This window comes from Hipposideros armiger, unplaced genomic scaffold, assembly GCF_001890085.2.
Source record: "Hipposideros armiger isolate ML-2016 unplaced genomic scaffold, ASM189008v1 scaffold_54, whole genome shotgun sequence".
Classification (NCBI taxonomy): Eukaryota; Metazoa; Chordata; class Mammalia; order Chiroptera; family Hipposideridae; genus Hipposideros; species Hipposideros armiger.
In genome coordinates, this window is record NW_017731404.1 from 1,410,250 (window position 1) to 1,426,234 (window position 15,985).

General features: G+C 43.8%; 1 protein-coding gene across 2 annotated transcripts in view; it reads right to left on the reverse strand.

Annotated features, from left to right (window-relative positions):
• Positions 1 to 6: 6 nt before the first annotated feature.
• The window catches only part of UBE2V1 (ubiquitin conjugating enzyme E2 V1), a 24,493-nt gene continuing 8,514 nt past the window's right edge, over positions 7 to 15,985 (reverse strand). The window contains exons 2-4 of one of the 2 annotated variants that reach the window (XM_019640945.1): positions 11,054 to 11,202; positions 1,460 to 1,585; positions 7 to 225 (exon numbers count right to left, since the gene is read on the reverse strand). In XM_019640945.1, coding sequence (XP_019496490.1) covers positions 79 to 225; positions 1,460 to 1,585; positions 11,054 to 11,202 — 422 coding nt within the window. In that variant the 3' untranslated portion in view covers positions 7 to 78. Of the gene's footprint in view, positions 226 to 1,459; positions 1,586 to 10,867; positions 11,004 to 11,053; positions 11,203 to 15,985 lie in introns of those variants that run through there. The other variant, XM_019640946.1, reaches the window with a different exon arrangement.

The following is a 15,985-nucleotide window of genomic DNA, read 5'->3' on the forward strand; positions in this document are numbered from 1 at the left end:
AAAATTTACTACTGTGGAAAATGAAGACTGCTTAAATTGAATAGGGGCAGGGGGAGGGCCTGTGGTTTTTCTTTTTGATTAATTGCTGTAACACTGTCCTTCCGGTGGCTGAGGGAGTTTCATATTTTCTTTAGACATCATTAGGCGCCGAAGCTCTTGCAGGACAACTTTGATGCTATATGAATTCTGCCATTTTGCTAGCACTGATATGGCTCTTGGGTCCACCTATAAAAAGGCAAAAACAAACCCCAAAAACCCAGTTATTGTTAGGCTCTCAATCAAAAGATTAGCTGTACGCTGGAGTTTAGCTACACTACAAACTTGGGTAAATTGCATTTTTCAAGTTGAACATGCTGATCACACAATATCTGACATGCAAACTACCTACCTGCAAGGTTCCCTCCCACCGTCAGTTTTTCCCTTTTTGTGTTCCAAACACTCACTATTTAGGAGAAGGATATTATGGATAAATAAAGTCACCTTTAGAGAAATGGCCCTGACACTTGGTGAGAATCAACCCAACGGGCTCTAAACAGCGACCTGCTCCTGGGCCAGGGGCTGCCGCGGCCCACTGCCTGTCCCTCCTCGACTCTCCACCAGGCAGTGGATGATAACGGGCAGTGTGGGCAGAGCAAAGGCGTCGGGTGGCCGGACCCAAGCTCTAGTGACAAGGGCCTGCCTCAGCGTCATACTCTCCCAAGTTAGCGCAGTGTTCCCTAAAAGACAGTTCCCAAAGCGTGGGCTGAGCTCTGGGTTCGAGACTTTAGCTGGAACTGATGAAACATTAGACACTGAACACACAGGGATGAGGCGCATCTCTTTTCAATTTTTCCCCCGAGTCTTCTGAATACCTCAAAGTAAAGGCTTGGCTCACGTGATGCTAACACGTGAAACACCCAGGCACCCTTGCTGACCTCCCCTTGGAGCAGGAGCGGGCTCCAAAGGCTCAGAGTTTTCAGCGAGCAACATGTGGAGGAAGGCTCGCTCCCCTTTGCTTTGCTTTTGTAGTGTTCACTGTTGCCGTCACTGCCTTCTAATGGCAAGTGAGACTGGTTTCCATTTATGGCCGTGACAATCAGGTACAAAGCAAGGCCAATAAAGGAAACAAAGATCATGTGCCAGGGCCACGAGGAAAAAGTGTGACCCTGGCAAGACCTTTCACCTCTGTGCCTCAGTATCCTCATTTCTACTTCACGGGGGAGTGTCACGAGGACTGATAAACTCACACCTCAAAGTGACTAGCGCAGCGCTGGCCCAGAGTTAAGTGCCGAATGCCTGCTGGTTAAATACAATTGGGAAACAGAACCCTCCCCGCCCCCAATCTGCACATGTTCGTACTGTAAAATGTTTTACCATCAAATAACCAAGGAACAGATGGAATTAGGCCCAAAGTGCCCCTAATGTTAAAGTACGAAGCGTTTCTGAACCCCAAGGAACAAGGGCAGAGAAAACAACTTACCACTCCATTAGAACTATTAACTCCATTCATATTAATTTTTGTTACAAATCTTACAAAGGGGGGTGCTTCTGGGTATTTAGGTCCACATTCTATTTTAAGGCTGTATATTCGGTTTTCATAAATTGTCTGGAAAAGAAAAAGGTACAGAGATGGCAGGCAATTACAAAGAGTTAAATAAAATAAGCAGACCTTCCAAAACCCCATGACCCCTGACTGCAGAACTGGTCCATCTGCTTCCATGACACAAATCTACCCGTTATTTGGTAAGTCGGCCGTAACTAGTCCCTACCTAGTGTCTGCGAATTCTGGCCTTGCGGGGAGTAAAAAGTGACAATTTAGTATCACCGAAGTCTTAAGTTAGTATTATTACGCCCAAACAGATGGATTTGTTTTTATGTTAATTTCTCTACTTTGCAGACCTGTCCTACGCTCTGGGGGATGGTGTATAAGAGAATGATTGTCTATTCTGGAAAGCCACACTAAATGTCTATTCATGCCAGGATCATCAGGCGATGCATTAAATGCCACTATGTCCAAAGCACAGAGCAGGCAACTCTTTAGAGAACTTCAAAATTAAGCGGAAGGTAGGGGTGGGGTGCAGACACGAGAGCTGCTTTCCCACGTCATCATCACTTTGGGGCTGTGCACTGTGCAAGATCCCAATGGGCAGGTACTGAACCTCCCAGCTGTCTTTAGGATGAACCGAGAGATTACTGGCATTTAGTGCATGAGGCAGGGGTCCGAGGAGGCCAGGCCTGCATAAAAATAGTCCTTCTTCAAACATCAACTGTGCCTTTGTCAGGAAACACTGGAAAAGTCCCATCCCCCAGGCCAAAGAGCTTTTCACTGTAACTTCCACCCAATGAACAGCAAAATGGGCTGCCTATGGCAGGCTGTTCCTTCTGCCTAGAGCGCCCTTCCCCACTTGAATTTCCGTACAACTTCTAAAACCCCACTGAAACATCACCTAGTCAAATGCCTCCCAGTTCAAATATCACACAGGACAGAAGGTTAATCCACAGCTTTCTGTGCTGCATGAAATCATGTTGTTATCATTTGTGTCTTAAGACCACACCGTGGTGATGTCTCCTCATCAGACTGGCACCCTTGAGTGCAGGGGCCACCCTCCTATGGTTCCCCTCTCAGGCACCTGTGCCCCTTCCTCAGTGCATGCAGCACAAGTAATTGCTCCTGTGTAAACAGCGACATCTAGTGGTGTTTTGGGGGGAAATAAATTAGAGGATGTGATTTAAACACTTGAGAACAGTGTGTCTGAATAGTGGCCTGTCCCTAATAAAAAAAACTGGAACATAGCATAAGATTCAGAAGGCATCCATAATATACCCAGAAACCTTCCACATCCACTTAACAGAGACCCCGAACTATAACAAAACCAAAACTCAGCTCTGGATTTCCACCCACCTTCCCTCGTAAGTGGCACCATCACTAGCAGTTAAAAAGCAAAAACCTAGCAGCCAGCCACGATTCCCTTACCTCCCGCCTTCCAATCATCAAAAAGTCTCAGCTTCTACCTCTAAGAGAGACCACACACCCATCCACTTTCCTCCACCATTGCACCCCATCTGACTCGCCCAAGCCTGCTCTCTCTCTTGCTCCCCTTACATCTGTCCCTCTCTTACATCTGTTTTCCACACAGCAGCCTGACTGATGTTTTAAAATGAGGAAACTGGCCCTGGTGGCTTAACCCCTCCAGTGGCCTCCTAGAGACCTGAGCAAGAAGCCCAAGTTCCTGGATTGGACCCTGTGCACCCCTGCCTTCCTTCCTCTCCTTTTATTCTTCTCCCTCCCCACTCCGGTCCTCTGGCCTCCTTATTACTTTGTTTTGGGGGCCCCTCATCAGTTGGCTCCTCTGCGCCCTGCAGCTCTTTGGCTCAAGTGAACTTTCCTTTCACAGGTCCCCCTGACTCCCCCCCACTCCCACCTGGAGACTGACACCCAGTCTCGCGTCAGACCTCCCTCTCCACACAGAACAAGGAAGGCATGGCCTCAACAGCATTGGTGTTCAAATGTTTGTTGAATGAATGAATGAATGCTGCCCTTCATGCTTATATAAAATGAGCACCTTGCTGCCATTAAGGCGGTTCCTCAGAGAAAAATAAATTTGCTCACTAAACATAACAAGCGGGAAGCAAAGAGGGACATGATTTCCATACAGATTTATGGAAAATATTATAAAGGCTTATCCCCAGTGCCTGGCATCATCTCCACCGGCTGCCACATACTCAGTACCTGCTGATTGCATGGATCCTAAATTCATCTCTGGGCGTGTCCTGCACTCATGCTCAATGCTCCTGTCACAATTCAGACAGAATGTCTGACATAATAAAAAGCCCTTGGGAGCACCGGCTCAAGGTAACTGCTAAAATCGCAGTCTTTAAAAATATCTGAGGGCCGGCCGAGTGGCTCAGTTGGTTAAGAGCTCGCTCAAGAGTTTGAGCTCTGAGCAACAGGGTCCCCGGTTTGATTCTTGGCCTGAGCTGAGCAGCCGCTGAGCTGCCAACAGGTGGCAGGATGGCTCTTAAAAAAAAAAAAAAGAAATCTGATACCACACTTTGGAGGCTCTGATGCACCAATATATCCATCTGCCAGTATGTTTTGTGGCTTATCAGTGTTGATAAAATTCCACTGATGTCTATTAACAATAGCATCAAAATGGTTAAGAAAGTGGCCAGCTTGTTAATAGGATTCTGACTGTAACACAGATAAAACCTTAACATTGCTCTTGACACCATGAAGTCTAATTTAAAAACAGCCATGCTAGGACTAACTTCTTAAAAAGGAAAAAAAAAGAAATACTGAATTCTGACCACTGATGTTCAACTGGCAATTCACTGAACACAGCGAAAAATGCCGCAAGTCAAGTGAACACAGAGACCCCTGAAGGGTCATTAAAAAGCCCAAAGCAAGACTTTTGTGGGAAACAGGGTTCTGGTTTTCGTCTTTTGTTTGCAAGTACTCCAGGGACCCGCTAAAAAGGTTTCTTGGAAGAAAGGAAATGTGCCTGAAGGAGAATTGCTAGAACATTCTGTCTCTGTAAGGAACATAGCTCTTAAGATTCATTATTTGATCATGAAACAAACACTTGCCACATGGTTGATGTGGCCTGTGCACCATGGGACATTTTGGCGATGCCTATCAAAATCTGAGACGGGCATGCTCAGACCAGCAAGGCCATTTCAAGGAATTTCCTACAGACTCATACTTGTGCACAAATATGTGAAGCATTGTCTGCAACAGCAAAAATCACGGTCGACAATCTAAATGTCTACTTGCAAGGGGGTGAGATTAAACAAATATGGCATCTTTCATAGAACCAGATACTGTGTAGCCTTTTCAAAGGCTGAGGCCCAGATGTACAGACACGCGCGCACACACCCAAGACACATGGCTGGTGGTATGGCCAGCAAGTTGCAGAATATGTACAACCTATAAAAGCAGACAGACAGACGCCTCCCTCCAATTCTAGGTATATTGAAGTGCCCACAGGTGGTTTCTTCGTTAAGACACCACAGGCCCAGAGCCTGGAGGTTACTAACTTTTCCTGGACCTAAAAATATACATATACATGAGATAATCCTAGCCTAACCATGAGGAAAAGCATCAGGCCAATTCCAATAGAGAGACATTCTACAAACTACCTGACCAGTACTCCTCAAAACTATCAAGGGCAACAAAAACAAGAAAAACCTGAAATTGTCACAGCCACAAGGAGCCCAGGATATGACGACAAAACATAATGGAGTATCGTGGGTAGGATTCTGGAACAGAAAATAGACATAAGATCAAAACTAAGAACACCTGGATAAGTTATGGAGGTTAGTTAATAATAATGTATCAATACTGGGTCACTGGTTTTTAGAAATGTCCTAAACTAATCTAAGATGTTAGCAGTAGGGGGAGGCGGGGTGTATATGGCAACTTTCTATACTACTGTTGCCACTTTTCTGTAAAACTAAAAGTTTTAGAAATTAAAATGTATTTTTTAAATGTATGAGATATGAGAAAAGGAAAAAGCTATTGGCTGCAAAAATATGCAAAGAAAATTATAAAATCTAAGTTAATATATACAATGATGACATGAGGTCAGCTAGCCAACTGCTACTTAATTCAAATCTTAGGCCGTTATATAAAAACTATGTTTAATGTACAATGTGGGCACATGCTATGTTAGAATGGAGGGTGGGCTGTGAGACTGTGTAGAGCCTAAGATCTTAGTGACTCAGGATGCGGACAGGTAGGTAAATGCAGAGAAAGGGGTGTGCGAGGGACACACTGAACTGCTACTCACAGCGAATCTGGGGAGGCACGTGGGGCAGTGAGGGATAAGCCAGGAAAAAAGGCGCCATACTAGGTATTTTAACTGAGACTTTAATACAGGGGATGGGTTAAATCAGTGTCACTAGACTGAAAAAAAGCTTTAAAAAGGGAACCTGAGCTAACACGGAGGTAATAGGTGCAGGGAGCAGGTGGTAACCCTTAAGGCTGCGGGAACAAAGGGAACAGGCCACAGTTTATCAGACCTAGAAGCTCAGAGGAGAGGCCTCCGAAGCTTAACAAGGATCTCTGAGGAGGGGGCGCTGTGAGGCTGGTGCTGGGAGTGCCCTCCAAAAAAGTTGGAGGCTGGAACCCACGGCAGATGCCAGATGAAGGGCTCTTACCAGAATGCCCCAGGCAGAAGAGTAAGCAAACAGGAAGGAGCAAGCCCCTTCTCCCTGCCTTTCAGGCTCTCTCCTGTGTGCTGATCAGAGGAACCTCACAGGAAGCCAGCGGACAAAAGGACAAGAGGAGAAATGAAACGGAGTTTGCAGAAGGCCAGCCCCAGGACCCAAAGAGCGGAGAAAGGTGGGGGGGGGGCGGGGGGCTTATTAACCAGCATGCCCCTTTAAACAGGGAGGAGACACCATTTGCCTTTGTATGGAAATTCCCTCTCTCCATCGCTGGGGTATCCTCCTGAGTGAGCCACAGGACCCATCTTGAGGCCGTATCAATTATTCATTTCTCTAATTCAATCCTAGTACCACAGGAATATTCTACAACCTAAAGGCTAAACTATCAAGTTAACCACACAATCCTAACATAAAACAAAAAGGAGAAAGGAGGCACTTGCTCCTTTCCATTTGCTTCCTGTTTCCATCAGTGTCACCCCAGTAGGAGCCCCTCATCTTGGCAGCAGGAGCTGCGTCTGAACTCGTTTTTGGTCTCCAGCCCTTGTCCAACCAGTTGCTCCGGCCTCTCCAGGGGCCAGCAGCTGAGGGTGTTGCTCTTCCAGTGCTAGGTTCCCATATCCCTACAGCCTCCCTTGGCCTCCCAGCCCCAGGGGGTGGCTGCTGTTTTCTGTAGTGTTATCTTTGTGTTCCCACGGTGTACCTTTTTTGCTTTTTCAGTCCAGCGCCTACCTGATCAACTTCATATATTAAATTATCTCTGTTGAAAAACCTAGTATGGTTTCTTTTTCCCTGAATGATGCAAAGATTTAAGGGGAACAAAGTGAACTTCTTAATCTACATGTTCTGCATTGTTTGAAAACTTTGAGAACATATTCATGCATCAGACATGTAACTTAAAGCTTTTTAAAAAGAGAGGTCAATATGCACTAATATGGCAAGATGTCCGCTATTCGTTAAGTGAAGAAAAAAAGCTGCAAAATGTCATGCACAGCAAGCTCTCACTGGTATTAAAAAGGATATGTATTTATGTTTGTGTACCCACAGCAAAAGCTAGTAGAAACACACCACACACCACCTGACCGGTTTTCATTCTGGGGGGAGTATAATGAACTAGAGAAAGCATCCCTTTCCTTTTACTTCATACACTCTTGTAATTATCTTTTGTTCTTCTGCGTGCACACAGTACTTTTAGACAAGTATGTGTATAAACACATAGCCAGGCTCTCACCCACACAGAAAAACACTCTTGAAGAACCCCAGGAGCAAAACAGTGCTTCTCAACCGGGCCGATTTATGCCACCCCCTTCCCGGGGCATGATGGGAATCAGGCAACATCTGGAGATATTTATGGTTGTCACAACTGGGGAAGGGAAGTAGAGACGAGGAATGCTACTAAACATCCCACGATGCACAGGACAGATGCACAGGGCAACTCCACAATAAAGAGCGATCCAGTCCAATATGTCAGTAGTGCTGAGGCTACAGAACCCAGCTCGATCACCTGGCTACTGCCAGCACCTCTGTGGTTAGAGTAGAAATACTCCACATCTAATGATGTGGACAGTCAGACATTTGCCAGAATTTTACAAGGGCCACTTGGGTGGGAAGCTTTGCTTTTAGATTTAGAGGACTTGTCATAAAATAAAATAAAATAAAATAAGCATTCAAATAGCACACACACACACATCACACACACACACACACACACTTCATATATAATTAAAGCGCACTCAAAGAGTACAAAAAGATATATGGTAAGAAGTAAGTCTCCTTTCCACCCTGGCCCCAGCCAGCAAGGTCCCTTTTGAAGAAGGCAGTCACTGTCACCAATTTCCTTTATGTTCTAAGCACACAAAAGCACGAGTGCACATGTGACCTCTTCTTCTTCTTCTTCCCCTACCGCCGTCCGTCCCGTGTGGCGGAATATTCTGTGTGCTGCTTTGCACCTCTCTTTTGTCACTTAGATATGGAGATCATTCCATTTCAGCACATATACATCTCTCATTCACCAGCTACACAGTACATATAATATGGTTGACTGAAAGTCACTGAGGTGGTTTCCAATATTTTGCTACTATTGAAAACTCTGCATGAAGTAATTTTGTACATACAGGCTTTTGGGCAACACATTCAAGCAAAGCTAAGTAAATTCCTAGCAGAACTGCTGGATCATATGGTATTTATACCTTTTAAATTTTGATGGATTTTCTTTTGAATAATACAATAACAAAAATCTAATAGGGAGATGGGTTACTCAAGTGCTCTATACAGATGCTTTAATAATAATGTTGCTATTCCAAACGCATGGCATACACCTTGTATGCTAATCTTAAAACAGGCTGCCACAGGAAGCACCTAGAAGCACATAATTCCTTTTATGACTTTGTTTTTAACCTTGGGGAGCCAAGGCAATCAAAACCATAGTGGTAAAAAGGCAGACAATAACAAGTATTGGTGAGGGCGCAAAAAAATGAAAACCCTGAGGCGCTGCTGGTGGGAATGTAAAATGGTGCAGCCACCTTGGAAAGCAGTTTGGGCAGTTCTTTAACATGTTAAACATATAGTCCAACAATTCTACTCCCAGGTATATACCTAAGAGAACTGAAAACTTATGTCCACCCAAAAACCTATACACAAATGTTCATAGCAGCATTCTTCATAATAGGCAAAAAGTGGGAAAAAATCCAAATGTCCATCAACTAATTAATGGATAAACAAAAAATATATCCATATAATGGAATGTTATTCAGTCATAAAACTGAAAGTGCTGTAACATGGACGAAACTTGAAAACATGCTAATTAAAAGCCAGTTCCAAAAGACCACATATTGTATGGTTCCATTTATATGAAATGTCTAGAACAAGCAAATTCAAAGAGATAGAAAGTAAATTACTGACTGTCAAGGGTGAGGAGTAGGGGATGGGAGTGACTGCCAATGGGGTTGGGGATTCTTTGTAGGTAATGAAATGTTTTGAAATTAGTGATAGTTGTACAGTTCTGAGTATATAAAACCACTGAACTGTACACTTTAAAAGTATAGTTTACAGTAAGTGAATTCCATCTCAATAAAGCTGTGATTTTAAAAAAGTATGTATGGAAAGCACCTTGCATACTGAAGTTACTCACTAAAAGTCAGCCCCTTTTGGAAAGAGAGAAACTGAAACTCAGGGCAATCTAAAGTGTTTTACGTAGACTAGAATCTTTTCAACAGAACTTAATGGTTCCTTCTGTTGGTTCCTTTGTGTTGTTTAAGTGTGTAATTCAGTGGTATTTGGTGTATTCCCAATGTTGTGCACTGATTCACTGCTCATTGGTTAGAACCTGAAAACCAGTCTGTTAATTAACAAACCTATTGAATGACTCCCCCATTCTGCGTCATTTCATTTCCGGGTGTTCTGGAGAGTAAGGAGGATTGGGAAGAAAAGCCCCTCAAGAAACCTACACCACTCCTAGAAAGAGGTGAAATGCAGTGAAGGAAGCCATCACCACACAATGGACTTTCAGAGACAGCAAGAAAAACGATCTCCGTGAGGAAAGGAGCTTTCTAGATCAGGCTTTCCCCAGTATTTAACAGATTCAGAAAATCCTGGTTTTCACAGATTAAAAAAAAAATCAAGAAATGAGTGAAAACAGATTGAATATTTTTTTAATGAATATTTTTTTAAGAACCCAAAAGCCAAAACTACAGGGGCACAAAACTGACTCAAGAAGTAACATTAAATGGCAAAGCCAATCATTAACCCTAAATGTTTCGGACAGTCTAAGATGAACATTAGAGTGTCCTAGCATTTAAGGAGCACAGCACTCTTCCTTGTTTCAGCCACATCCCACGTGACTTTCTATTGCCCACAAGCTGGAGCAGAGCCTTGCGTGCAGTATAAACAAAATGAATGAACATCATCATACTTAAGCACAAGCAGACACAGGGAAGGTCCAGCTATTTTCAGGCAGAATCTCTTGCTGCTTGTCTGAAAAAAGGGTCCCAATTATGGGAATCTATTTATTCAAGTACTACTTAGTACCCTGGATAATTCTATAATGGGAACAGAGGGAAACTCAAAATATAAACAGGAGGGAGACTCGTCTCCCTAGAGCATAGTGGTTAAGAGCATAGGCTCTGGAGTCAGACCTGGTTTGGGAATTATCAGCCTTGTGACCTTGGGCAAGAAACTTGACTTCTCTGAGTGTGTTTCCTCGTCTGTAAAATGGACTGCAGCAACACAATGGTGGCACCTAACAACAGGTTCTTGTGAGACTTCAATGACATTTCTGGGGGTTTACTACATGCCATAAAAAAAAGGTTAGCTGGCATTGTGAAGACTGGGAACTCTCAAAAATCATGAGAGGTCCCTCAAAGAGAGGTTACTTTCCCCATCCCCGCTGTCTTAATCTTCACTGCAAAGGCTTCTGGGCCTACCAGTGCCTGCAGCAGACCAGAGCCGACTAGGCTGGCAATAACCGTTGATTGAATGGCCCAAGGAATTAGGATACAGATGCATGGCAGAACCGGGAAACAATGAATAAAAACCACAACCGGAAAGGTTTTCTAAAGTTCATTTGGACACTGTCTTTAGGAACATTGGCTAAATCTGGAGCCTTGTTATTTGATAAGCCCAAGAGCTGGTTCTAAGCTGCATCTGAAGGGACAATTACCTCAAACCTCACTGTCTACATTGTCATGTAAATTCACACTATGAGTCTAAACAGGTTTTTGCTTACCATTTAGAGGGATTAAACAGCATCAGAGGAGGTTCAAATATATAAACTGAAACTGGTCAAAAAAGAATAGCCACATTTCAGAAAATATACCATTGGTGAGCTTTTCCGTGATAAGGCTAATATTTTTAAAAAGGAGGCACAGTGAATTTAAGACATTGACATTTATAGCCGTAGCTCGACGCTTACTCTTGGAGGCCCAATTATCATCCCTGTCCATCTTGTAAGTGTCATGTCTTCGTCATCTTCTAGACCCCAGCTAACTGTGCCATCTCCTACTCCTTTCTGGCCTTCTTCGAGTTCTTCCAACAGTCGGAAATTGCGAGGGACTTTTACTCCTAAAATAAATGGAAAGAAATTCAAGATACTAGCAACTCCAGGGGAACTCGTAAGCCTAGAGCGAGCTGCTCCTTGTCACTACCTGGGAACATGCAAGTAAGTGCTGAAAGTTGTTGTACCTCAAACGTGCAGCTTTTCAAGGTATCAGTATTGACCAGCACAACCAGAGGGAAGGGGCACGCGGTTTTGTTACAGGTGACGTGACGACTGAACCAGAGCTAGATGACCAAACCTAGAAAGACACCCCACCCCATCCCCGCGGCTTTGACCAACTTCATAAAGGGTTTGCATGTACAAATGTTGATCTATTTGAGTCCACTGGTTTGAGATGAAAACCATCAATATCGAGTGCTAACTAAAGGGACTTAGAAAAAAAGAAGGTATTTGTTTTGTTTTGTTTTTATTACACATTTGTGAGGCGATGAGTGTGCTCATTTGTCGGAATGACTCTCAAACTACCTTAGAGGGAGGAGTCACCCTGGCCACGTCAAATGACAACAATGTCCTTTCGATCAACTAGGAGTCAACGGAAGGCGCCAAGGATAACATTTTCAATTATTTAAACCATAGTTTCTCTGTTAACCTGTGAAAAAGCTAAAAGAGGGTGGCCAGTTCTCTGATGGACTTGTTTTCAAAAATCCCAAAGCCTGACAAGTATAGCTCATGAGAGCAAGAACACAGGTCACAGGTTCCAGGCACTGTCCCCTCAGCCGCGTTCAGACGGAGGCTTGAGCTGTTCCTCGGTGTCTTCCAGATCAGAGCCCAGGTACTGAGGCCAGACAGGGAGGAGGCTGTGGGAGGGCACAGGGCAATCTCCTCGGGCTGCTCTCCCAACCAGTCCTGCTTACCTCTCCCTCCTCCCTGCTCCGCCTGGCATCTGGACTATTTCCTCTGGATAAAACTCAGGATCCAGGCAAGTTACGAGCTTTCTTTGCCTTAAATGCTGAGCCCCCAAGTAGCTAGGCTCTCAGAGGCAAGTAGCTCTTAATGCATGACTGCGAAGAAAAGATCCATTGGAGGGACTCAAGACCACGGAAGGTGTTTCCAGTGCATCTCAGTATTTCCCGAAGTGTGGGACGCATGCTACTATTCAATTTGAATAAATATTTGAGCATTTACTGTAACATATATACAGACACTTTTCTAGGCACCGGGGAACAAGCAGTGAACAAAATAAAGATGGCTACCCTCATGAAGCTTACATTCAGTGGATGGAACACATAACAATGACCACATAAACATGCAAATTATGTAGTATGACAGATGATGGTTTTCTAGAGCAGGGAGTAATGAGGGGAGGGGTTCACATTTTCAACAGGGTGATCAAGGCAAGCCTTATTGCAATCGGGTGTCATGATTCAAGACCTGAAGATGGGGGAACATGACTTATGGAGAGCTGAGGGGCAATTCTTCCAGGAGGACGAAATAGCAAGTGCAAGAGCCCTGAAGTAGAACCTCCCCCACAGTGTCAAAGAATAGCAGAGATGTCCATTTAGCTGAGTAGGAAATGAAGGACTCCCTGCCACTGAGTGAACATAAAAAGCAACTGGAGTTCTAAATGGAGGAGTGACAGGATCTAACTTGTTTTTAACAGGGTCCCTCTGACTGCAGTGTAAGAACACAGTGAAGGGAGTCGGGGAAGAAACAGTTAGGAGGCTACTGCAATGATCCTAGCAAAAGACAACACTGGCTGGGCCCAGGGTGATGGCAGTGAGGGTGGTGAGAAGTAGCACAATTCTAGATACTGAGAGGTCTGAGCCGGTAAGGCTTGCTGTCAGGTGGCCTGTGAAGCGTGAAAGAAAGAGGACTCAACTATGGCTCCCAGGCTTTGGGTCTGAGCAGCTGGGAGGATGGAGTTGCCAGTGGCACGTTAAGCAATTTCAGGTGGTACATGAGTGAACACTGATTTTACAGTCATGTATTTACTTGTAAGAATAACTTTTTTAAGGCAAGTATGATATACTAACTTCCCATGTAAGATGATGGTAAAATTGTCCCTTTAAAATAAATGTAAACAAGACAGTTAGTTGATTGAAGGAGCACATCAAACAGCACAGTGAAAATCTGAAAGCGTACTTGAATGGCTTGTTCGGGAAACACTGGCAATTTTCATCCACAAAACAGCCAACTCAATGTTTCAACTATCCTGGATTAAGCCTCCTCCAGCGAACACAAAAGTGAAGGATGTGTGTGACACTAACAAAAAGCCGGACAATACAACATCTTTTGTTCAGAAAGAGTTAAATCTAAATCTTTAATAATCTGAATGAACTTGGCTTAGGGGGAAAAATTTCACTGTGCATTCCTATTGCTATTACTATTGGTTAATTTATAAACCTCAACTACTAAAACTGAATATTCGAAGAGCACAGAATCATACTGATAGGAAGAATGATAAATATCTGGGGTACTTGTTCATAGATGGTGTAACGGGCTGAATTGTGTCCCCTCAAATTCCTGTTGAAGCCCTAACTCATACGACCTCAGAATGCAACTGTATTTGGAAACAGTGCCTTTACAGTGGTGATTTGGTTAAAGCAAGGCTGTGCGGGTGGGCCCCCATCCAATTTGACTGATGTCTTTACAAGAAGAGGAAGTTTATAGGCCCAGAGACAACAGGGACACACTTGCATAGAGTAACGGCCAAGTGAGAACAGTGAGAAGGCCACTACGAAGAAGAGGCATTAGCTCAGAGCAAATACTACGACAGAACAGGTGACCAAACTTCTTACAGGCCTAGATAGGTAGGAAACAGAAGGAATGTTAAGAGATCCTAAGGCAGCATGTATTCATTTGCATGACTGTGGTGGTAGCTGCCATTTTTACAACGTGACATAAAAACTCCTGGCTTTCACAAGGCAGGCTTCAGATAACTATTTGATGAAAACTAAAAAAATTGAGCAAAGGATAAAAAGGTATGCACACTCCATTTTATAAAAGATGGAGTCAACCCATGCTTTTCTGTATGTGTATACTCACATAAATGACGTTTAGACACCTTTTATGATCATGAATAAGACAGCGTGGTCTACCAGATATTAGGGTACAAAGGCTGGTCAGGGTAATGGCTAAGTTATCTTCCACAAATAAGAATCAGAGTATAGTATACTTCCAAGAAAATTCTTAACTTTCTCAGCAGAGGATTAAGAGTACAGACCTGGAATCAAGTTCCTGCTTCACAACTTTCTAGCAATCTAGGTGTGGGACTGTGCAAGTTACCTTGAGCCTCGGCAAACAGGGATCCCACTACTCGCTGCCTCTGTAGGTGGCGGGAAGAATGAATGAGGTCAAGTCTGTCAAGCGTCTTGTGTATTTATTACCTGGCAGAGTGCTGACTCACGTTCATCAGCACACTGTATTATCCATCAGAGAATAGGAAACCAAAAACCCCTCACTTGACCCCATATCCTCTTTAGCTATCATCTTGTTTCTTTGTTCCTTCTTAGCAAAAAACCTCAAAAGGGCTGTCTAGACTCCTTGTCTGCAATTCACCTTATTTGTACCTACTCCAATCAGGCTTTTCCACCTAGTCATGCAATGAAGCTGTTCTTGTCAGGGGCACCAAGCAGCACCCTCTAGCCAAATCCTGGGGTCAATCATCAGCCCTCACCCAAGTTCCTGGAACTCTCAGTAGCACCTGGCCACTCCCTCCTTTAACTTTCTTCCTTTGGCCTGGGGTTCTCGTCCTACCTTACAGGCAACTGGGCCTCACCTCCCTGACCTCCAAACACTGGCTGCCGGGCCTAGCCCACCGGCCTCCGATATTCTCTGTCTACTCTACTCCCCAAGTGGTTTTACCCAGACCAAGGAAGCTGATGACTCCCCAATTTATATTTACCCACTCCTCAATCTCTGTATATGGCACATGTATCAGATTGCTCTGGCCAAAAATCTAATAATAAGAAATCTTTCCCTTACATCCCATATCTAAACCACTTCCAAATACATCCCAAATATGAAAATTTTCACCATTTCCACTGTGATCACTGTAGTCCATGCCACCTCAGTGTCCTGCCTGGCTTCTTGGTCTACCTGCTCTCTCCCTACAGTCTATTCTCCACAGTGAGCCTTTTAAAAGTAAGTTAGATCCATCACTCTTACTCACATCTCCCCACTGGCCTCCCTTGCAATCAGCACATGCGAAAACCCCTTATCTTGCCTAGAGACACACCTGCTTCTGGGACATCATTTCCGGCCACCCTTTCCCTTGCTCCCTCACCCTCTCTCAGCCATACCATCCTTCTTTAAGCTCCTGAATAGGCCGCCTGACTTTTTAAGCCTTTGTGCTTGCTGTTCCCAGAGCTGGAAATAGCTGGCTGGCTCCCTTATCTTGCTTTACTTTTCTTCACAATACTCGTCACCACTTGACACTTTAAATATATGTATTTATTTTCACTTCATTGTTTTTTCTGTCTCTCCCACCTGAACATAAACTCCATGAGGGTAAAATTGTTTTGCTCACTGCTGAATTTCCAGCATCTCAAAGAATGCTTTGCCAGAGTATGCACTCAAATGCTTGTTGAATGAATGAATGGGTGGCTAGGTGTTAGCTAGGGATATTATTTCAGAATGAATATTGCTCAACGGTGTAAAAGTCTAAACTTGGGCTTATTTCAAAAGTACAGTAGGGAAACATTCATAGTACTAGTAAAATGAAGTCTGATATTATAAAGATCATTAAAGCAGCTTAGTATGGGTTTTAAATAGCCCAAGTAAAGTTATAAATTAAATTTTGAATATAATGATCTTAAGAAGAAATAGAAATCTTAACTGAGAAGCCAG